At 48.5% G+C, this 22,398-nt stretch overlaps 2 protein-coding genes across 3 annotated transcripts; both read left to right on the top strand.

Annotated features, from left to right (window-relative positions):
• Positions 1-1,309: 1,309 nt before the first annotated feature.
• On the top strand, positions 1,310-17,771 carry Vps51 (VPS51 subunit of GARP complex). Its single transcript, XM_076847534.2, has 10 exons — positions 1,310-1,612; positions 2,065-2,194; positions 13,631-13,777; positions 13,858-14,077; positions 14,238-14,955; positions 15,332-15,547; positions 15,730-15,948; positions 16,310-16,431; positions 16,521-16,608; positions 17,378-17,771. The coding sequence occupies exons 1-10, from the start codon at positions 1,388-1,390 to the stop codon at positions 17,636-17,638; spliced, it is 2,346 nt and encodes a 781-aa protein (XP_076703649.1). The 5' UTR covers positions 1,310-1,387; the 3' UTR covers positions 17,639-17,771.
• Position 17,772: 1 nt separating this feature from the next.
• Tm7sf2 (transmembrane 7 superfamily member 2) lies at positions 17,773-22,261 on the top strand. Of its 2 annotated transcripts, none has more exons than XM_076847537.1 (10): positions 17,773-18,123; positions 18,470-18,666; positions 18,757-18,844; positions 19,153-19,347; positions 19,426-19,529; positions 20,868-20,987; positions 21,073-21,241; positions 21,471-21,551; positions 21,632-21,754; positions 21,972-22,261. In XM_076847537.1, exons 1-10 carry the CDS (start codon positions 18,072-18,074, stop codon positions 22,130-22,132), a joined length of 1,290 nt encoding a protein of 429 aa, XP_076703652.1. In that variant the 5' UTR covers positions 17,773-18,071; the 3' UTR covers positions 22,133-22,261. The 2 variants fall into 2 exon arrangements, with proteins under 2 accessions (XP_076703652.1, XP_076703653.1); XM_076847538.1 differs by having other exon boundaries at positions 18,757-18,811.
• The last annotated feature ends 137 nt before the right edge of the window (positions 22,262-22,398 follow it).

The following is a 22,398-nucleotide window of genomic DNA, read 5'->3' on the forward strand; positions in this document are numbered from 1 at the left end:
TTCAGATAGGTATTTGCACCCAAATTCTCATTTGAGTATAAAGTGAACTTCAATACATTGAAATTCCTAACTCAATGCTATTTTAGATGGAGCCCAAGTAATATATGAATATATATTCTAAAATATTTTAGTTGTAGAGAGAAACAATATATTTTATGTGTTTTTATGTGGTGGTGAGGATTGAACCCATTGCCTCACCTGTGCTAGGCAAACGCTCTTCCACTGTGGCATATGCTTGTAATGGAAGCAACAGGCTGAGGCAGGAGGATCACAGGTTCATATCCAGTCTCAGCAATTAGCAAGGGCCTAAGCAACTTGGCAAGACCCTGTCTTAAACTGTCTTAAATATTAATTAATTAAAAGGGCTGGGAATGTGGCTCAGTGGTTTAGAGCCCCTGGATTCAATCCCCCAGTACCAAAAAAAAAAAAAAAAAAAAAAAAAAGTAAAAACATTGTAGTTCATACGGTCTATGAAAATAAGTCGTGCTCTGTTTTGGTCTGCAGGACCCTTGGCAAAGAAAAATTAAATAAATAGTTTTTTCCATCCATTCCATCCAGCCCCCACTAGACCATCGTAAGTAATGTTTCAAGGGCTACCCGCATTAACAAAGTCTTTCTTTTCTTCCATTCCCACTCTGTGCGTTCCAAATGAATTTTAAGTCATTCTTCTCTCGTGTGCTTCAGCTGTCGTTAGCTGCACCTTTTTCCAAGGCAGAAACCTGGAATCGTCCTCCCTTCCTTCCCAACCCTCCAGTGGCACATCCCTTCAGTCATTTAACGTCTGCGGGGTCTGTTTTAAGCATGAGAGAATAGGGGTTCTCAAATGTGCCTAATGTGCGTGCCAGAACTTCTTGGGGACTTTAAAAAGAGGGTAGGTCTAAAAGAGCTTTTTTTTTTTTTTTTTTTTTTAAATCGCATCAAGGGTACTTCTAAAGACAGTTCTGATGCATCACAGGACCGGGCCTGGAAAATCACTGTGCTCTATGCCCCTGTGGGTTAGGGTACAGGCTTTAGTCCTCACAGCCCCCTAGTGGGGTATGTCCCCAATTTTAGGTGAACAAATTCCAGTGCTCATCCAGTCCATCTGTGCACATATTCTCTGTGTCTCTTGCCTGCAGGGATGAAGGACTCGGGGAGTCATGACCCGGCCCTCTTCCCGAGAGAGCAGCAAGCCAAGGCAGTTCCAAACTAGGGAAACTCAGGGCTCTCCCGGAACCATCATCACTCGTGGAAGACCGGTGTGGGGGAACACTAGTCTCGAAGGACCTAGAGCTGCAGGGGGACATTTCACCTGAAGGACTGCCTCGTTTCAACAACAACTTTATGGCTGCCGGAAGTACTTCTCGTTCCCTTTCCAGCTTCACGCCCGTGGGCTGCAGTGGGAGCGATGGCGGCGGCAGCCACCGGGCCTGGCCCGGGGTCTGGACCTGGAGACTCCCCTGAAGGACCCGAGGCGGAGGCTCCAGAGCGGCGGCGGAAGGCGCATGGGATGCTGAAGCTTTACTACGGACTCTCGGAAGGGGAGGCGGCGGGGCGCCCCGCCGGGCCGGACCCGCTGGATCCGACTGATCTCAATGGGGCACACTTCGACCCGGAAGTTTATCTGGACAAGGTGTGTGTGGAGTGGTGGGTCTAGGCTCCCCATGTATCAGACCCCCAGAACATGCCTCCGACTTAGTTGCAGGGGTGACAGGAGCAAGGGTCTAAGAGGAGAACGACCCCGCCAGGCAGTAGAGGTTCTGCTGGAGCTTGAGAGCGTGGGCAGGTTGGGACTGGCCTCAGGTGGTGCTGGGGTCTGAGGTCTTCAGGCTGCTGTTCCCATAGGGCCCGGGTAGGGGGCGTGGCCCAGGCTCTGACAGGCACAGGGCTGTACCTAGGCTGAGCCTGACAAACCCCAAACCCGGTCTAACCCAGTAATCTCTGAGGCAGGCCACTGTAGGCTCCATATATGGGATTCGTGACAGGGTGGGATCAGAGTTTTCTTGCACAGAAAGCCTACCAGTTGGGCAAGTTGGGGGACATGAATGCCCTCTGACCTGAACACTAACCACCCTACTTCTCTAGTTGCGTAGAGAGTGCCCCCTGGCCCAGCTGATGGACAGTGAGACCGACATGGTGCGGCAGATCCGGGCTCTAGACAGCGACATGCAGACCCTGGTTTATGAAAACTACAACAAGTTCATCTCAGCCACAGGTGATCCCCACTGGGACACATGAGTCTAACTTCTCTCATTCCTCCTGTGTTGGGAGAAAAGTAGGGATTTAGAGGGAGGAGACCCAGATTTCAGTCCTGCTTGACATTAATACACTATCACCTCCCTCCCTCTCGTCCTTTGTGATCAGACTACGGTGGAGGTAATAGCTGCTCCAGAAGGGTTGTTTTAATACCAAAGAGGAGAAATGATGAAATGAAATTTTTAAATGAATTTATATAAATCATTTAAAAAGACTTCCTAACACCAAGGAAGTCTTAGTAAAGTTGCTTTTTGTTTGTTTGTTTTTAATTAGTGATAACTTTTGTCTCTGGTCCAGACCTACTTCAAGGTAGATGGCCTTGTTCTTCTCTTCCTTTCTTCTTTTCCCCTTCCTCCTACCCTCCTTCTCTAATTAAACAAGGAGAGAAAAATTATGACATTAGAGACACAAAGATCATATAAGGTTTTTTAATTTATTTTGCCAAGAGCTATTTTGCACATTGGGGCTCTAACAGTGAATCCACCTGACAAAGCTCCTGCCTTTTGTAGCCCACATTCTACTTGGAAAGACAGACAATAAATAAACACACAAGTAAAGGTGGTAATAAGTGCTTTAAAAAATTGAGTAAGAAGAAAAGAATATGTGTAGGGTCCTCCTTTAGTGAGGGTGAGTATGGGAAGGCCACTCTGAGGTGTGTCGTCTGAGCAGGGCCTTGAGAGACAGAGCCAGCCATGGGGTGGTGGGACTGGGGCAGGAGCACAGAGGTCTGGAAAAGAGAGCACATCTGGAGCATTCAGACGCAGCAGGGGCAAGTGGTGAGCTTAGGTAGGCTAGAGAGTTAGTAGGGATCAGGTTAGGGAAGGACCTGGGTGGTTGTGAGGAGTCTGCTTTTTACAGTGAGATGGAAGAACAGAAGAACGGTTGGTCTGGCTTATGTCTTAAAAGGGCCCTTCTGTCCACTTTGTTAAAAATGGACTAGAGAGGGAATAGGGTTGCAGCTCAGTGCTAGAGCGTTTGCCTAATATGTGTGAGGCACTGGGTTTGATCCTCACCACCACATACAAAAATAAGTAAAGTAAAACTTTTATTTATAAAAAAAAAAATGGACTAGAGGGCTGGGGTTGTGGCTCAGTACTTGCCTAGCATGTGGGAGGTACTAGGTTTGATCCTCAGTACCACATAAAAATAAATAAAATAAAGGTATTATATCCATTTACAACTAAAAGAAAAAAATACTTATATATATTAAATGGACTAGAGCCAGACACAGTGACATGCATGTAATCCCAGCAGCTTGGAATATTGAGGCAGGATGATCAATGTGCTGGTCTCAGCAATTTAGACCCTGTTTCAAAATAAAAATTAAAAAGGGCTGGAGATGTGGCTCAGTGGTGAAGTGCTCAGTGGTGGGTTCAATTCCCAGTACCAAAAAGAAAGTGGACTATAGAGTTGGGTATGGTGGCACACTCCTATAATCCCAGCAACTTGGGAGGCTGAGGCAGGAGGATTGCAAGTTTGAGGCCAGCTTCAGTAACTTAGCAAGACCCTGTCTCTAAAAATAAAGGGGGCTGGGGATGTAGTTCAGTGGTAAAATGCCCCTGGGTTCAAACCCCAGTACCCCCCCCCAAAAAAAAATGAAAGGAAGTGAGGGTGGCAGAGACCATAGGTGGCTATTGAAGCAGTCATGCTGATGACATGGGCCAGGGTGGCAATATGGTAAAGTAGAATGATTCAAGGTATTTTTGAAGGTCAACCTTAAGGCATTTATTGATTGAATCATGTGATACATGAGAGAAAGAGAATTAAAGGTGCTGGAGGTGTGGGCCCTGAGTCACTGGGAAGAATGGTGATGCTTCTTATTTTGAAGGAGTAAGTTGCAGTGAGAGCAAAATTCAAGAGTTCAGTTTTGGCCCTGTCAAGTTGTGATGCATATTAGAGGAAGAGTCCGGCATTCAGGGTGTATGGAACAAGATGAGGGATCGACTTGGAGGGAATATAGAGAGAGGAGAGATCTGAGAATTGAGCCCAAGGGTATTCTGACAGTCAAAGTCAGTAGGACAAGGAAGATCCCACAGAGGGAGCGAGCAGTTGGAGAGGTTTGAGGCCAGCCAGAAGCATGGTTGTCTTTGAACTAAATGAAGAAAACATTCCAAAATATGGAACTAACAAACTTAGTCGAGCATCCAGAGAGTAAGGCAACATGGAGTACTTGTTGACTGGGCAGGGACATGCAGGAGAAGAGCTGAGAGGCTCTGGAGCAGTGCACAGGTGCAGGGGCTGCCCTCGGCTAAGGACAGGTGCTCATCTACTAGGCTGGGCTGTAGCTCAAGAGTGGAGCACTTGCCTGGCAGGCAGTTCCCCAGCACTGCCGGGGTGGGGGGGTGAGGTGGCACCAAGCACTTACCTACAGTAGCAGAAGGGGAAGAAGAATGTGGGCAGAGCCAGGCAGGTGCTAGATGTGGTAGAGCTTAACTAGAGACCTTCCAGAACATGTCAGGGATTTTCCTTTATCCAAAGATTGCTGAGGCAATGTGTAGACAGATGAATCATGTGGTGAGATTTATGTTTTGAAAAGGTCCCTCCAGCTGCACTGGGAGGAACAGATGGAGAGGTGGCAGGAGCGAGGCCTTTTCTGTAGTTCAGGCTAGAAATTCTGGTAACTTGCACCAGCATGATGGTGATGGGCAGGATGAGAGGCATTTGGGGGCAATATTGACAGCCCAAGGAGCTTCGACTGTAAAGATTACCTCCAGGTTTCAGCTTAAGCACTAGGTGGTGGATAGAGCAGCAAGGTGATTTATTTATTTATGTTTTTGTTGCTGTAGATGGACACAATATCTTTATTTGTTTTTATGTGGTGCTGAGGATCAAACCCAGTGCCTCACACAGGTGAGGCATTCCAGAGAGAGACAGATGGTAAATGAAGAAGTTAAGATCATTTCACCTTGACAAGCTCTCTGGAGAATTTAAAACAGGATAATTTCTTAGAGGGTAGATGGTAGTGACTGATTTATAGAAGGTGGTAGAGAAAGGCTTTTCTGAGATGGGGACAATTAAAGCGAGTGATGGAATTCCCCCAGGAGGATGTGGGGGCAGAATGACTCCAACTGAGAGAACAGCCTAGGCAAAGGCCCTGGAAACTCTCCAGTGCAGCAGGGACAACAGTGGAGAGAGCTGGACCTGACTGTGGACCAGGGGATGGCAAACTTTTTCTGCAAAGGACCATAGCACATGGCTTTCTGGGCCATCTGTTGTGTTGCATCTGTTCAACTCTGCCACTGACACCTGAAATAGCCATACAGGTGATATGTGAATGAACGAGGGTGGCTGTGTTCCATCACAACCTCATTTGCGTAAGCAGGAAGTGAAATTCTGGAGTGATGTGAGCAAAAATGCTGGAGCAAATGCATTGATCTCTCTTTCCTCCATTAGAAAGCAATGAAAAGGACTGGGGTCGTGGCTCAATGATAGAGTGAGCACTTGCCTCGCACATGTGAGGCACTGGGTTTAATCCTCAGCACCACATAAAAATAAGTAAATAAAATAAAGATATTGTGTCCATCTATAACTGCAAAATATTTTTTAAAAAGCAATGAAAATATTCACAGTAGTCTGAAACAACTTCTTTAGATCTGTAGAAATTAACCAAGGTTTTCAGTAATATAGGGAAAAAGAAAAATGGGTGAATTTTGGTAAGAATAGTGAACACTGTGACTTTTTTTTTTCTTTTTTTTTTTTTTAGTACTGGGGATTGAACCCAGGGTGCTTAACCACTGAGCCACATCCCCACCCTTTTCTTATATTTTATTTAGAGACATTATTTAGAGACAGGGTCTCCCTTAGTTATTTAGAGCCTCATTAAGTTGCTGAGGCTGACTTTGAATTCACTATCCTCTGCCCTCAGCCTCCAGAGCCACTGGGATTACAGGTGTGTGCCATGGTACCCAGCCCTAGGGCATTTTAACTTGCTTTAGCCCCACTGCTTGCTCTCCAACTCAGCTACAGCCTTGAAAAATAATAGCTCATATTTCTGGTCCTGGATGGAAGACAACAGAGATGGAGCCCTTTCAAGACCTCATACTCAACAAATTGTCATTATTTGATCTGTCTGGTGGTTTCTTTTTTTGTTTTTCCTTTCTTCTTTTCGAGATGGGGTCTCACTATATTACCCATACTGGTCTTCAGCTCATGAGCTCAAGTGCTGCTCCTACCTCAGCATCCCAAGTGCTGGGACCATAATTATGCCCTGGCCTGGCTGTCTGGGGGTTTCTTGAAGGACTTCACTCTGTAGCTTTATCCGTATTTGAGTTAGAGGTTGCCTAGTGCTGGAGGCCTCTCAAGGAGGAGCTTTTCAGAACAATTATAGATAAGTAGTGTGATTGCCCAAGTTGATGGATAATAGTCAGGCTAGCTAATAATCTAACCAAAAAGTCTAAAAGGAAAAGCTCAGGAATTGGATGTCCATATCTCAGGAAGGCCACACACATTTGCTGGGTTGTACCCATACTCAGGAAAGGCCTTAGAGTGCCCTAAGCTCTCCCCTCTGCCCCTCTGACTTATCTGGAATCTCTGTACTAACAGGAAGTGGAGGCTAAGGCCAAGTTGTAACCAACTGACTAGCTGCATGTTTAAGATCCCCAGCATGCACACACACGGCCAGGGAGATTTATGGGTTCCAGGCATTTAAGGAGTTTTTAGTTTAATTATTAGCTGACCACTAAGCTAAGTGAAGATATCAGTAACCATATACATCTAAGAACACAGACTTTGTGGAATTTATTCAGAAACTAATTAGATCAGGTTTAGTAACTCAGAAAAATCACTAAACAAAAACAGCAACTATAGCAAGCAGCAACAATAAATCCTGAGTAGGGAGGAGAATCTGATTCACTGAGTTGTCATATTATTTTAAATGTCTCTTTTCAACAAAAATTTATGAGACACTCAGAGACAAGAAAATATGGCCTGTTGCAGTAAAATCAATAATAAAAACTGTCTCTGATGAAACCTAAACATTTATTTACTACTAGACTTAAATCTGTTGTTTTAAGTATATTCAAAGAGCAAAGGAAAGTGATGTCTAAAGACATAAAGAAAAGGATGTGCTGATGCATGTCTCTAATCCCAGCAACTTGGGAGGCCAAGGCAGGAGGATCAAAAGTTCAAGGCCAGCCTCAGCAACTTGGTGAGACCCTCTCTCAAAATAAAAAATAAGTGCAGGGGCTAGGGATGTAGCTCAAGTGGTAGCACGCTCGCCTGGCATGCGTGCGGCCCGGGTTTGATTCTCAGCACCACGTACAAACGGGGATGTTGTGTCCGCCGATAACTAAAAAATAAATATTTTAAAAAAAAAAAGTGCTGGGGAGGTGGCTCCGTGTATAGCTCCCCTTGGTTCAATCCCTGGTGCCAATAAATAAATAAATAGATAAATAAATTTTTAAAAAGAATTAAAGGAAGATGTGAAAATGATATTGTTTTTAAAAAGAACCAGGTAGAAATGATGTAGTATAATAAATATAATGAAAATTTAATTTATAAAAATGGCTGAACTAATTAGGAGAAATTTTAAAAAAGGAAAAAAGTGGGGCTGGAGTTGTGGCTCAATGGTGAAGTGCTTGTCTCCCATTCATGGGGCACAGGGTCAATCCTCAGCACCACATAAAAAAATAAAGGTGTTGGGCTGGGGTCGTGGCTCAGAGGTAGAGTGCTCACTTACCATGTGTGAGGCACTGGGTTCGATCCTCAGCACCACATAGAGTAAAATAAAGACATTGTTCACCTATAACTAAAAAGTAAATATTAAAAAAAGATGTTGTGCCCATCCACAACTAAAAACAAAACAAAACAAAAGTCTTTAAAAAAGCAAAGAAATGGCTCAACAGCAGATTTGAACAAGGAGAAGAATCAGCAAAACTTGAATATGTCAACTGAGATTATCCAATCTGAAGGATAAAAAGTAAAAATGATAAAATTGAATAGAATCTCAGAGATCTGTGGGACATTATCTGGTGTGCCAACATGTGTACGCTAGAAGTGTCAGATGGAGAGGAGAGAAGAGAAGAATATATGAATAAACATAGCAGAGATTTTGAATGAAAAACATTTATCTGTGTGTCCAAGAAACAAAACAAACTACAAGTAGGATACATATTAAAAGATTGATGCCTGGACACATTGTAGTCCAAAGACAGAGAAATTAGCTCCCGGCACAGTGATGCATGCCTATAATCCCTGTGGCTCAGGAGGCTGAGGCAGGAGGATCCTGAGTTCAAAGCCAGCCTCAGCAAAGGTGAGGCGCTAAGCAGCTCAGTGAGATCCTATTTCTAAATAAAATACAAAATAGGGCTTGGATTGTGTCTCAATGGTCAAGTGCCTCTGAATTCAACCAGTAACACCACCAAACCCCCAAAAAAGAGAAATTAGAAAGTATGTCAAGAGAGAAGCATTCTCTAATGCAGAAGGGATCATCAGTAAGGTCAACACCTGGGGCTGGGGATTTAATTCAGTGCTAGTGCTTGCCTAGCCTGAGGCCCAGAATTCAATCCCCAGGTCTGCAAAAAAACAACCAGAGATCAACAGCTGATTTCTTAGAAGCCAGGAAGTTGGAAGGCATGACATTACAAAGTGCTGGAAGGAAGATAAATGCCAGCCAAGAATTCTATACTCAATAATAAAACTATCCTGAAAAAAAAGAAGGAAAGCTGAGTGGGATGATGTGCTCCCATAGTCCCAGCTACATAGGATGCTGAAGGACCCAGGAGTTTGAATCCAGCATGGAAAGAAAGAAATTGACAAGAGGATTATAAAAATTCATAAGGAAATGTGAGAGACTCAAAATAGCCCAAATGGTCTTGCAAAAGAACAAACTTACACCAGTTTCAAAACTTACTTCAATCTAATTAACTAAGAAGATATAATACTGGCATAGGATTGCCATCTAGATCAATTGAATAGAACTGAGTCCAGAAACAAACACATCTTTGATCAGTGGACTTTTAACAAAGGTGCCAAGATCATTCAATTTGAAAAATAGGTTTTTTCAACACGTGGTGCTAAGACAGCAGATGTCCACATACGGAAGAATGAAGTTGCATCCCTATCTCACATCACATAAAATTAATTAACTCAACATGGATCATAGACCTTAATGTAAGAGCTAACAGTATAAAACTCTTAGAAGAAAAAGAAAGATGCAAATCTTCATGACCTTGGATTGTGCAAGGGTTTCTTAGATATGACACCAAAAGCACAAATAAGTAAAGGAAAAAATAGATAAATTGAACTTCTCAGAATTATCTTGCGTTTCAGGTGACACTATTGAAGAAATAAAAGGACACCTTACAGAATGGAAGAAAATATTTGCAAATTACATATCTAATAAGAGTATAGTACCCAGAATTATAATATAAAGAACTTTTATAACTCAGGGATAAAAAGACAAGTAGCCCTATTTGAAAATGGGCAAAAGATCTAAATGGGTGTTTTTACAAAGAAAACATACAAATGACCAATAAGCACATGTAAAGATGCTCAGCTTCATTAGTAATTAGGGAAGTTCAAACAAGATACCACTGTACACCAAGATGGTGGTAATCCCAAAGTGGAAAATAACAAGTGTTGGTGAGGATGTGGAGGATGGAACCATCATAATTACTAGTAAAAACAGTTTAACCATTCCTGAAAAGATAAACCCAGAGTTACCATGTGACCCAGCAGTTCTACTCCTAGAAATATGCTGAAGAGAATTGAAAACAAATGTTCACATCAAAATATGGGTGCAATCCAGTGTGGTGGCACATATATTAAATCCTAGCTTTCCAGGAGGCTGAGGCAGGAGGATTGTAAGCTCTAGGTCAGCCTGGTCAGCTTTGCAAGACCCCATCTTAAAAGGGCTGGGGATGTAGCTCAGCGGTACAGTGCGCCTGGGTTCAATCCCCAGTATTGAGAAAAATGAAAAAGTTCTTTCAGCAGGGTGTGGTGGTATACCCCTTGTCATCCCAGCTACTCTAGAGGCCGAGGCAGGAAGATCACAAAATTGAGGCCAGCCTGTTCGATTTAGTGAGACACTTTTCTCAAGAAGAGCTCAGGATGTAGCTCAGTAGTAGAATGCTTGCCTAGCATGTGCCAGCTCCTGGATTCCATGCACAGTATTCGGGTGAGGAGGTGATGCTGACTGGCAGTGGCAATTATGGTCATTCTTACTGTTTCCTTTGTTTTGTTTTTGTGGTGCTAGCTGTCAATCTCAGGACCTTGCCCATGTTGAACAGGTGCACCATCACTGATCCATAGCTCAGTCCTGTCTGTAATATTTTGGGGGATGCTCCTAGAACTGCCTCATTGAACATGATGCTGAGTTTGGAGGTTAGGAAAATATTCAGCCATTAATATCTTACTGAGTTTTTTTTTTTTTAATGGACACAGTATCTTTTTTTTTTTAAGAGAGAGAAGAGAGAGAGAGAATTTTTTAATATTTATTTTTTAGTTATTGGCGGACACAACATCTTTGTATGTGGTGCTGAGAATCGAACCCGGGCCGCACGCATGCCAGGCGAGCGCGCTACCGCTTGAGCCACATCCCCAGCCCGACACAATATCTTTATTTATTTATTTTTATGTGGTGCTGAGGATCAAACCCGTGCCTCACACCTGCAAGACAAACGCTCTACCACTGAGTTACAGCCCCAGCCCCTCTTACTGAGTTTTAAAAACTCAGTAATAGATGTTGAATTGTCTCATTTATTTGTTTGTTTGTTTGTTTATTGATACAGGGGATTTAACTTAAAGGCACTTGGCCACATCCCCAGCCCTATTTTGTATTTTATTTAGACAGGGTCTCACTGAGTTGCTTAGTACCTTGCTTTTGCTGAGACTAGATTTGAACTTGCAATCCTCCTGTCTCAGCCTCCCAAGCTGCTGGGATTACAGGCGTATGCTGTCGTGCCCAGCTGTCTTATTTATGGATATGGTGAATTTAAAAAGGTTTTTTAAAGGGGAGAGAAAATACAGTGAATTATTATTAAAAGATCCTCTGATATTGAACCATGTTTACATTCATGAAATAAAGACTATTTGAATGTATTTTATCAGTTATTCTTTTAATAAAACTGCTGAATTCCATTTTCTAATTTACCCGCGCATCTCTATTTAATTCATCTTTGCATCTCCATTCATAAGAGAGATGAATGTGTTGTTTCTTTTTTGTCTACACTCTGTGGGGTTTTCATATCAGAGTTTGTGCTACCAAGTTCAAGTGGAAGCTTCTCTCCCTGCTGGGATGAGTGACATTCGCGCACATCCTCTGGGGCTGGGTCCTACCTCCAGAGGATAGGGATGTCTTTCCTTAGCAACATTCTGAATTTTTTTTTTTGTTTTGTTTTCTGGAACCCATTTTGGTAAATTCTATTTTTGTAGCAAGTTATCCTTTTTTTAATATTTATTTTTTAGTTATAGGTGGACACAATGTCTTTATTTTACTTTATGTGGGGCTGAGGATGGAACCCAGTATCTCATGCATGCTAGGAGAGTGCTCTACCTCTGAGCCACAACCCCAGCCCAGCAAGTTATCCATTTTATCCTTAGAATATAACCCTTATGAATTAATTCAGGGTTTCATTTTGTTATCTTCTACATACATTGCAATTTCAGTTGACTTGCTGATGGAGTGAATGTGAGGTGAAGGAAAGATAGGACTCAAAGATGACAGGTCGGAAATAGCCAGGAGCCAAGATGGAAGAGAGAGAAGCAGCTTTAGGGAACATGAGGAGTTTTGTTTTGGACATATCCATATTGAGGTGTTACAGGGTCCTTCTGCAGGGCTGTGGTCAGAACCAGGGGCAGAACTGTTTTCACGCAGCTGCAGCAAGAGACTGCATAAGGTGCTCAGGGAGCGGGAGAGCAGAAAGCACGGATTGTGTGTAGGTGTTCCTTCATTCTGCAGATTTGAAGGGAGTTGACATTTGCTTTTATTTTCTTCATGAAGTATGAAGCAGGGTCTCCAGTAGAGAGTTTCAGAGCATGAGCTGGGCGCAGTGGCACACACCTGTAATTCCAGTGACCCAGAATGCTGAGACAGGAGGATGGCAAATTCAAAGCCAGCTGCAGCAACTTAGTAAGGCCCTAAGCAACTCAGTGAGACCCTGTCTCAAAATAAAAAATGAAAAGGGCTGGGGATGTGGCTTAGTGGTAAAAGCACCCCTGGGTTCAATCCCCATTAGGGAGAGGGAGAGAGGGAATTGGAGGCTGAGGACTGAAGAGAAAATGCTACTTTGGAAAATGGAAAAACAGACCCACTAGATCACTTGGGAAGATGGCTAGGTAGCGTGGAGTGCTACTTTGGGACATCAGGCGATAACATTTCAAGGGAGAACAGCTGGAGTGATTTTGTGACCCATCTTTGGCTGTTTGGGTATGAGATGTAAGTGTCTAGCTGGGCTTAACCTGCACTAGTCATAGAAGGAGGGGACAGGAGAGGTCAGGGGCTGGCAAACACAGTGATGCTGATGGAGGATTCAAATGATCAGAGAGGCATTAGGAATAGTGATCAAGAGCCAGGGGTGTTTGGTGGGTGGACAGGTTGGTGATGGAATTACAACTGAGATTTTTGGAGAAGCATTTCCTGAAGATCACTAGGAGTTGTGGACCAGATGAGGCACAGGCAGGAAGAGGTGACTGAGGAGGCTGGTGAACAGTCAGTGTTCAGAGGCTTGTCCATGTCGCTGATATCCACAAAGAAGTAGCAGGAGGGAATCAAGAGGGAAGAGTGATCGGGAACTGAGAGGAGTGGCAGGGGATGGCAACAAGGGTGGGTATTATACAGATCTTCAAAACAGTGGGGTTTTGAGGAGAGGTGGGGTAGAAATGATCTAGAAGCATTAAGGGCCAGACCCTGAGGTACCTTGGATGTAAAAGGAACAGCTTCCTTAGGCAGTTTTCTTTGAGGACAAAAGGGAAGGACCCTTCAAATAAGATAGACCATGTTCCAGAAGGCGAGTGAAAGGGTTGTGGGACAGGCAGTTTAGGAAGGAGAACAGGGTGAACAAATATTTATTATTTCCCCTGCACTAGGCATAGAGGATGCCCCTGTGAACTAGCAGACAGGTCCCTGCCTTTGCAGAACTTGTGTTTTAATGCTGCTTCAGCCAGTACTAAGTGTCTTGAGTTCTCCTTGAGGTCTAGATACCTTCTGAAGACAGAGATCCCTCTGCTTCTCCCCTGGACACAAGAGCCAAGGGTACAGAGCAGCTATGTGTGTGCAAATGCCTTCTGCTCTAACATAATCACCCCCTCTCCATGCTGTGACCAAGCCCTTGGCAACCCTTTCACGCTGAGTCATGGGTGTGTGTGAGAGCCTTTGTTCCAGGTCTCAAGCTAAGAACTGCACCTGCCCTCCCCACAGTCATCTCCTTTTCCCTCTTCTGGGCCCTTGCTCTACCAGACACCATCCGGAAGATGAAGAACGATTTCCGTAAGATGGAGGACGAGATGGACCGTCTGGCCACCAACATGGCGGTGATCACCGACTTCAGTGCACGCATCAGCGCCACGCTGCAGGACCGCCACGAGCGTATCACCAAGCTGGCAGGTGGGTCCCATCCCTAGCAGGCCCTGCAGAAGGCAGCCCTCTGCTGTGGGGCTAACATGTTCTCCCGGTTGGCCCCCCAGGTGTTCATGCGCTCCTGCGAAAGCTGCAGTTCCTCTTCGAGCTGCCCTCGCGCCTCACCAAGTGTGTGGAGCTGGGCGCCTATGGGCAGGCGGTGCGCTACCAGGGCCGCGCGCGGGCCGTGCTGCAGCAATACCAGCACCTGCCCTCCTTCCGTGCCATCCAGGACGACTGTCAGGTCATCACGGCCCGCCTTGCTCAGCAGCTGCGGCAGCGCTTCAGGTGTGGTCCCTGGCCCTAGCCTTGCCCACCAGCCAGGGCGGAGTACACACCTCCCAGGCACTTGTGGGCTGTGCCCTGCCTACTGCCTTGCCTCCCTGACTCCTGCCCACCCTGCTAGCCGCCCTAGGTCTGCCTCTCACTGCCATCTCCCTCCCCACAGGGAGGGTGGCTCAGGCGCCCCTGAGCAGGCCGAGTGCGTGGAGTTGTTGCTGGCCCTGGGCGAGCCTGCCGAGGAGCTGTGCGAAGAGTTCCTGGCTCATGCTCGTGGGAGGCTTGAAGAGGAGCTGAGCAGCCTGGAGAGCGAGCTGGGGCCCTCTCCTCCTGCCCCTGATGTGTTAGAGTTCACTGACCGAGGCGGCAGTGGCTTCGTGGGCGGCCTCTGCCAGGTGGCAGCAGCCTATCAGGAGCTATTTGCAGCCCAAGGCCCCGCGGGTGCAGAGAAGCTGGCAGCCTTTGCACGGGAGCTGGGCGGCAGATACTTTGCTCTGGTGGAGCGGAGACTGGCACAGGAGCAGGGTGGTGGTGACAACTCGCTGCTGGTGCGAGCGCTGGATCGCTTCCATCGGCGTCTCCGGGCTCCTGGGGCCCTACTGGCTGCTGCAGGGCTCGCTGAGGCTGCCACCGAGATTGTGGAGCGAGTGGCCCGAGAGCGCCTGGGCCATCATCTACAGGGCCTGCGGGCAGCCTTCCTGGGCTGCTTGACGGATGTGCGCCAGGCCCTTGCTGCTCCTCGCCTGGCTGGGAAGGAAGGCCCCAGCCTAGCCGACTTGCTGGCCAATGTGGCCAGCTCCATCTTGAGCCACATCAAGGCCTCTCTGGCAGCTGTGCACCTCTTCACTGCCAAGGAGGTGTCCTTCTCCAACAAGCCCTATTTCCGGGTACGGTCTGCCCAGGGGCTTTTAGTTATTTGTTCTGCTAATTGGCTCTCCAATGCCCTTTTACTAACACATATTTACCAGTGATTGGGGAATTGAGGACTAGTTACCACGGCTCACATAGTCTTTGCCCCTAGAGGGCACTCTAGATATGCTGTCAGGTTCTCCAGGATGGGGGGGACTCTGAGAGCACCTGCAGCCAAGCTATAGCAGAGGAAAGTGCTGCCACTGCCACACATACATAAACCAAGCAGAGAAGCTGCTCCTGGATACTTGAGATGCAAGATGAAGCTGTCCCTTGGAGAGGGGCCAGGGCAGAGGGTGGGACAGCCCCTGCCTAGAAGAAAGGACTGTCTATCTGGGCCCTTCTTCCTCCCAGGGCGAGTTCTGCAGCCAGGGTGTCCGAGAAGGCCTCATCGTGGGCTTCATCCGCTCCATGTGCCTGACAGCTCAGAGCTTCTGTGACAACCCAGGAGAGAAAGGAGGTGCCACACCCCCTGCCTTGCTTCTGCTACTTTCCCGCCTCTGCCTGGACTATGAGACAGCCACTATCTCCTACATTCTCACTCTCACTGATGAGCAGTTTCTGGTGCAGGTGAAATTTGGGCTCATGGTGGGGGGCAGAGGGTGGTGGTTCTGGGAACATAGGAGGCTGGGCGGTCCCTGGCGGCCAGACACAACCTCTACCCTACTTTGGCTGTGTCTAACTCTCAATTGGAAGTGGCCCCTGAACTGTCACCAAGTACCCACTGCCTCTGTCCTCTGCCTCTGGCTCAGGACCAGTCTCCAGTGACACCTGTCAGCACACTGTGTGCAGAGGCCAGGGAGACAGCGCGGCGACTGCTGACTCACTATGTGAAGGTGCAGGGCCTGGTCATATCACAGATGCTACGCAAGAGTGTGGAGACGCGGGACTGGCTTACTACACTGGAGCCTCGGAATGTGCGCGCTGTCATGAAGCGGGTTGTGGAGGATACAACAGCTATTGATGTGCAGGTGCTGCCCTCGGCTGACTGCTGTAGCCCTGACACAGACTGGGGGTATTGGGAACAGCACTCTAAGATCAAGACAAAAGGGCCAGGCAATGCCTGTATTCATGTTCTTATTCCTCAGCCTTGGGAGTGTAATAGCATCACCACCCCCATTTTACCTACAGGGCAGCAGAGGCCTAGGGTCACCCAGGAAATTGGGACAGGGCTATGCTGAATATTGGGTCTCAGACTGACTCTTATATCCTGCTTTGCCCCACTCCACTGATTCTATAAATGGTGACTCAGTACCCTGCGATTCTTGTAACAAATGAGTAAGTATCAGGCATCCTCTGCTGAGGCTCCTGTGGTACCTCTTTCACCACCAGGTGGGGCTCCTATATGAAGAGGGTGTTCGCAAGGCCCAGAGTAGCGACTCCAGCAAGAGGACCTTCTCAGTGTACAGCAGCTCTCGGCAGCAGGGCCGCTATGCACCTAGCTACACACCCAGGTCTGGCTGGTAGGGGTGCCTCAGGGAAATGCACGAAAGAGGACCATGTGCTGGGCGGGTTGTGATTCCTTGTCTCATTCCTTATGCAGTGCTCCAATGGACACCAACCTCTTGAGCAATATCCAGAAGCTGTTCTCTGAGCGTATTGATGTGTTCAGCCCTGTGGAGTTCAACAAGGTCTGAAGTCCCATGTGACCCAGACTCCAGGGGAACTGGGGAAGCTTGGCTGGAGCAGCTGTGCACCAGCCCAGGAAGCCCTAGGACCCGGTCTGTGCCCAACTGAGAGTGACCTTGATCCTCCAGTCTCTATTTCTAAGGCTGTTTCCAGGTAGTTCAGAACACCACAACCATCACTTCATAGCTCAAGCCTGGATGCTGATCTAGAAGCCTCTGCCTTTGTCTCCACAGTAGTTCTGGGTCCTCAGGGTTTCCTAGTCACACCTTGGCTTTTGCCCAACTCCAGTCCAAGTTCAGGGATATTTTTTCCCTCATTTAGTAATGTCTTTCCTTACCCATGTTAATACTGGCCCCTATCTCTGCCTCTGATTGCTGGGTCCTGCCTTCCCTTTCCCTTTAGATACCCTGTGATTCTTGTAACAAATGAGTAGGTATAGGGTATCCTCTGCTGAGGCTCCTTGTGGTACCCACGTACCTGCCAGGGCTGGAGGTGTTGTGGAGCCCGTGAGCGCTGCTGCTGTTACCTCTATAGCAGAGGTACCAGGTACCATGTCCCTGGAACTCTCTGCCCGGGACCTCCTGTCTTATGCCATTTGCTGGCACCTCATGTTGTTGATAGACCTTTATTTATATGAGGTGCTGAGAATCAGATCCAGTGCCTCACTGGTGCCAGGCAAGTGCGCTACCACAGAGCCACAGCCACAGCCCCCTGACCCCTCTTCTTAACACCTACAGTCACTCAGCTGCCTCCCTATGTCCCTGCCTGCAGGTGTCGGTGTTGACAGGCATCATTAAGATCAGTCTGAAGACGCTGCTGGAATGTGTGAGGCTGCGCACCTTTGGGCGCTTTGGGCTGCAGCAGGTGCAGGTGGACTGCCACTTCCTGCAGCTCTATTTATGGCGCTTTGTGGCGGATGAGGAGCTTGTGCACCTGCTCCTGGATGAAGTGGTGGCCTCAGCTGCCCTGCGCTGCCCGGACCCAGTGCCTATGGAGCCCAGTGTTGTGGAGGTCATCTGCGAGCGCGGCTAGGCTCATCTGATGAGCACACAGGGCCGCCGTGGTGTCCATCTGGTCAATGCCATGGTCTGACCTTCTGGTGCGGCAGACCTTCCCTGGGTCAGGACGGGTGTCAGGACCAGCTTAATAAACCTGTTTCCTCCTAGGTCTCTTAGTGCGTGCGGGAACCTGCAAGGGGTGGGGTTTGGGGATTGAGGCTTCTGAGGCGCCAGCGCTGGATCCGCCCCCGAGCGCCAATTGGCTGGTGTTCTGGGCCCAGGATGAGCAGGGGGCGTGTCCATTTAAAGACCTCGGGACTAGAGCTGCTGCAGCCCCAGCTTTGTTTGGAGGCAGATGCAGCGGGTCGCAACCTCTTGGTGGCCAAGCCTTTCTCCTGGGGGACAGGGCGGGCTGCGTTTCCTTGACCGACTTTTGTGAGCCCCCACCCCTGGGTGAAGCGGAAACCATGGCTTCTTTTCAGGGCCCCCGAGCCCCACTGGAATTCGGGGGGCCCCTGGGTAATGAGGCTGAGCGGGGCTGGGCTGGAGGGGTGAACTAGGAACAGGACGAGGCAGGATCTGAGGGTGGCAGTTTTGGGGGTACCCAAAGGAAAAAAGAGAAGGAGTTGGCAGGGAAAATGTCTCCAGAGGGAGAGCCAGGAGGGGCACTTCTGGGGGCTGGGCGCTGGGGATTTGTGGAGATTTGTGGAGAAATGAGATTTGGGGGAGGAGGGTCTTCTAGGGAAAGGGATCCAGAGGCAGCGGGAGCTCGGGGACTGACAATCGGATTCGGAGACGACGGTGGTAGCCTGTGGGTTCGGGAGAGATGGGAAGCGGACATCCGAAGTTGTGGCCCCCTCCGTAGGCGCTGCGGCGCTGCTGCTGCTGCTACCCGCCACAATGTTCCACCTGCTACTGGTGGCCCGCTCAGGCCCGGCGCGCCTACTAGGCCCACCTCCGTACCTGCCAGGGCTGGAGGTGCTGTGGAGCCCGCGAGCGCTGCTGCTGTTACTCACCTGGCTCGGCCTGCAGGCGGCGCTCTACCTGCTGCCGGCGCGCAAGGTGTGAGCTCTGTTCCAAAGCTTCGGGGAGGCGGGAGGAAGGAGGGCAAGAAGGCCCCACAACCCTTATCAGATTGCCCTTTACCCGCAGGTGGCCGAGGGGCAAGAATTGAAGGACAAGAGTCGTCTGTGCTACCCCATTAATGGTGCCTGGAGGACTGGCCCTTGCACTGGACTTGGTGGGAGTGGGGTTCAATATCTAGCCAGACGGTCCATGGAGATGAGTTCCCGACCCCAAGCTCCCATATGTACCTCTCTTATGCCAAGGAGTCTCCTCACGCCCCTTATCCCCGCTCCTTTACTTCATTTGCAGCTACTCTATGCACCAGGGCAGTAGCTGAGGTGGCTCTCTGAAGGCTAAGGTGGTAGCCTAATGGTTTAAGCAGGGTCTGTGACCTCCCTGACCTTGACCTTGCTTTGGTGCATGTGTATGTTGGGAGGGACGGTGGCGATGCCCAGCCCCAGGACTTACTCTTTTGTGATTCAGGCTTCCAGGCCCTGGTGCTGACAGCCCTATTGGTGGGGCTGGGGGTGTCCGTTGGGCTGCCCCTGGGTGCGCTCCCGGAAATGCTTCTGCCCTTGGCATTTGCAGCCACCATCACCACCTTCATCTTCAGCTTCCTTCTCTATATGAAGGCTCAGGTGGTCCCTGCCTCAGCCCTGGCACCTGGGGGAAACTCAGGTGAGAGGGGTCCCAGTGGGGTGGAAATGCGGCAGATGGGGACACTTGTTTGCACTTTCACTCTCTGTTATTCTCTAGGCAATCTTATCTACGACTTTTTCCTGGGACGGGAGCTCAACCCTCGCATTTGTTCCTTTGACTTCAAGTATTTCTGTGAACTGCGACCGGGTCTCATCGGCTGGGTATGCTGGGCTTTATGGGGCTGGCCTCAGGCCAGGGGAAGGCAGGGCCCCAACAGTGCAGAACAAAAATCATTGTCATTCCCTCCTCCCTGTTGATCTATTGTGTCCTCAACATTGCTGTACTGCTGGAAGACAAGAGAGAGAGAGTCACAGGAGAGGAAAGAAAAGAAAACATAAAGCCTTCATCCTAATGGGAAAGAGAGACCCAAACCAGTAAAATATATATAGTGAACTGGTGTAGTGCAGTAGTGGGGCATTGCCTAGCACCTGCAACACCCTGGATTCCATCCCCAGCATCACAACATACAAACACACCACACACACACACACACACACACACACACACACACACAAACTATGAAAGAAAACCAAGCAGGAAGAGTTAAGAGAGCTCATGCAAGTTTTAAATACAGCAATCAAGTGCAAAATCTATTTTGAGGACAGTGTTGATCACATGTTTTTGATGGTCAAGGCAGTACAGAATCTAGAACTGATCACTGGGTTTAGCAGCCTACCTGTCCGTCACTGTTGGCCTTGACAACATTCCATCTCTGTCCTAGAGTTATGATCACCCATGCTGGACGTTGGCCAAGAATACCAAAGGAACTCTTGGGAAAGGTCCCTCATGTAAACTTAGAAGTGACCTCACCCTGAGGGCAGGAGTGTGATGTGTTCACCATGGATCTGTTTTATTTTCCCCCAATCTTTTATTTTTTGAGATGGGAGGTCTGACTGTGTAGCCCAGGGTGGTGTCAAACCAAAGATCCTCCTGCATCTGCCTTCTAAGTAGTAAGACTACAGGCATGCACCACTGACCTGGCCCCCTGTGGATCTGGAGCTGGTCCTGCTCACAGACACTTCAGCCTCTAAGGCTATTTGCTTACTTGTGAAATTGGATCAAATTAAAACTTTCTCCCAAGATTATTGTGAGAATGAGAAAGGTAAGCTTAATGCTAGCACTTAGCTCAGCTCTGCCCAAATGAGGGTGCTCAGCATGGACTGGATCCTAGCTAACTGCTAGTACTGCACACATTATGTCAATTCCTCACACAGCACCTGAGTCAGGTCCCTATCTCTATTCCCCACATGGTGGTGGGAAAGTGGGCTTTGGGAAAGGTAACAACCTGCCCAAGTGGCAAAGCTCAGATTCAAAAGCAGGAGTTTGAACTTGAGCCATAGTCACAGTCTGTCTACCTGAGCACAGGGCCTGGATCCACTTAACAAGGGGCTAAAGAGTGACTGACAGTGACAGGTGAAAAAAGGGGAGAGGCTGGCACTTCCCCACCCAGGTGCTTCCACTTGGGTGGAGGCAATGGACTTGTCCCCCACTATCCCCAGGTCTTCATCAACCTGGCCCTGCTGGTGCAGGAGGCAGAGCAGCGGGGGAGTCCTTCACTTGCCATGTGGCTGGTCAATGCTTTCCAGCTACTGTATGTGGGTGACGCCCTCTGGCATGAGGTGAGGCTGCACTGGGTAGGGGAGGCTGGGGAGAGTCCTTGTGGACATAGGACTAAGACAGTGTACCTGGGTCCTGTCCCTATAGGAGGCTGTCCTCACCACCATGGACATCACACATGATGGATTTGGCTTCATGCTGGCCTTTGGGGACCTGGCCTGGGTACCCTTCACCTACAGCCTGCAGGCCCAGTTCCTGTTGTACCACCCACAGCCCCTGGGGTTGCCCATGGCTGCAGTCATCTGTCTCATCAATGGTCAGTCAGGAAGGGCAGCAAGCTGGGCCCATCATTTCCCTTCCCTCTTTCTTTCATGCACACTTTGTTCAGTATTCAGTAGGTAGGTGCGAAGCTCGGGTGATTATCTAAAGCTGGGGCTGGGTTCTGGATATCCAGGCAGTCAGCTATAGACATGCCAGTAGATACTAAAAATCAGGCAGAAGACCATGGCCCTCAACCTTGACTATCTGCTCATACTCTCCCCCAGCTATTGGTTACTACATATTCCGTGGGGCCAATTCCCAGAAAAACACTTTCCGAAAGAACCCTTCAGATCCCAGTGTGTCCGGTAAGTTGGGTCTCTTGGGGACCATAGATGAGGTGGAGCATGACTTTCTGGGATTCTCTACCTCACTCTCTGTTTCCCAGGCCTTGAGACCATTCCTACTGCCACCGGGCGGCAGCTGCTGGTATCTGGATGGTGGGGTATGGTCCGTCATCCCAACTATCTCGGAGACCTCATCATGGCTCTGGCCTGGTCCTTGCCTTGTGGTGAGTGCCCTGGGTGGATATGAGCAGTAGCATGGTGATCACAGGATGCCTATGATCAGCTACTAGGGATGGACCCAGTGTGTGGTATGTGGCTGGGGCAAACCCTATTGCCAGGTTGGGTTGCCTTTCCCTGCTGAGCCTTGATGCTTTGTGAGCCACTAGGCATGGAAATCTCTATGAACTGCTGTCTGAGTGGTCACAGAGCACTTCTGTACAGGGGTGTCCCACCTGCTACCCTACTTCTACGTCCTCTACTTCACTGCACTGTTGGTGCACCGGGAGGCCCGGGATGAGCGGCAGTGCCTGCAGAAGTACGGCCGGGCTTGGCACGAGTACTGTCGGCGGGTACCTTACCGCATCTTGCCCTACATCTACTGAAGCAGCTTCACTGGCCACCAGACCACCATGATAGGAATCTGGACAGAACTGGGGCCTGAGCTCACCCAGGAAGGGATGACCAGCCTCTGAGAAAAGGTCATTTGGAACAAGATGAAGCCGGTGCCCCCAAATGGAGACATTTTTCTCCCATTGTATAAATGTCTGGAACCCTTGGTGTTGTTTTGCTCCCATTCTGGGACCAGTGTGTTTATACCCAGAGTTGGGTGAGCTCTGACTAGGAGGAAGCTGAGAGGCAGTTTGTGAAC

Source organism: Callospermophilus lateralis, chromosome 2 (assembly GCF_048772815.1).
Source record: "Callospermophilus lateralis isolate mCalLat2 chromosome 2, mCalLat2.hap1, whole genome shotgun sequence".
Lineage (NCBI taxonomy): Eukaryota > Metazoa > Chordata > Mammalia > Rodentia > Sciuridae > Callospermophilus > Callospermophilus lateralis.

Excerpts from the sequence above, each read along its gene's own strand:
- Vps51 (XM_076847534.2), top strand. The coding sequence starts at position 1,388 with ATGGCGGCGGCAGCCACCGGGCCTGGCCCGGGGTCTGGACCTGGAGAC. Across the intron at positions 13,778-13,857 it reads GCGTATCACCAAGCTGGCAG|GTGTTCATGCGCTCCTGCGA; the intron begins GTGGGTCCCATC and ends TTGGCCCCCCAG. Across the intron at positions 16,609-17,377 it reads GCCCTGTGGAGTTCAACAAG|GTGTCGGTGTTGACAGGCAT; the intron begins GTCTGAAGTCCC and ends CCCTGCCTGCAG.
- Tm7sf2 (XM_076847537.1), top strand. The coding sequence starts at position 18,072 with ATGGCTTCTTTTCAGGGCCCCCGAGCCCCACTGGAATTCGGGGGGCCC. Across the intron at positions 19,530-20,867 it reads GACCGGGTCTCATCGGCTGG|GTCTTCATCAACCTGGCCCT; the intron begins GTATGCTGGGCT and ends CACTATCCCCAG. Across the intron at positions 21,755-21,971 it reads GGCCTGGTCCTTGCCTTGTG|GGGTGTCCCACCTGCTACCC; the intron begins GTGAGTGCCCTG and ends ACTTCTGTACAG.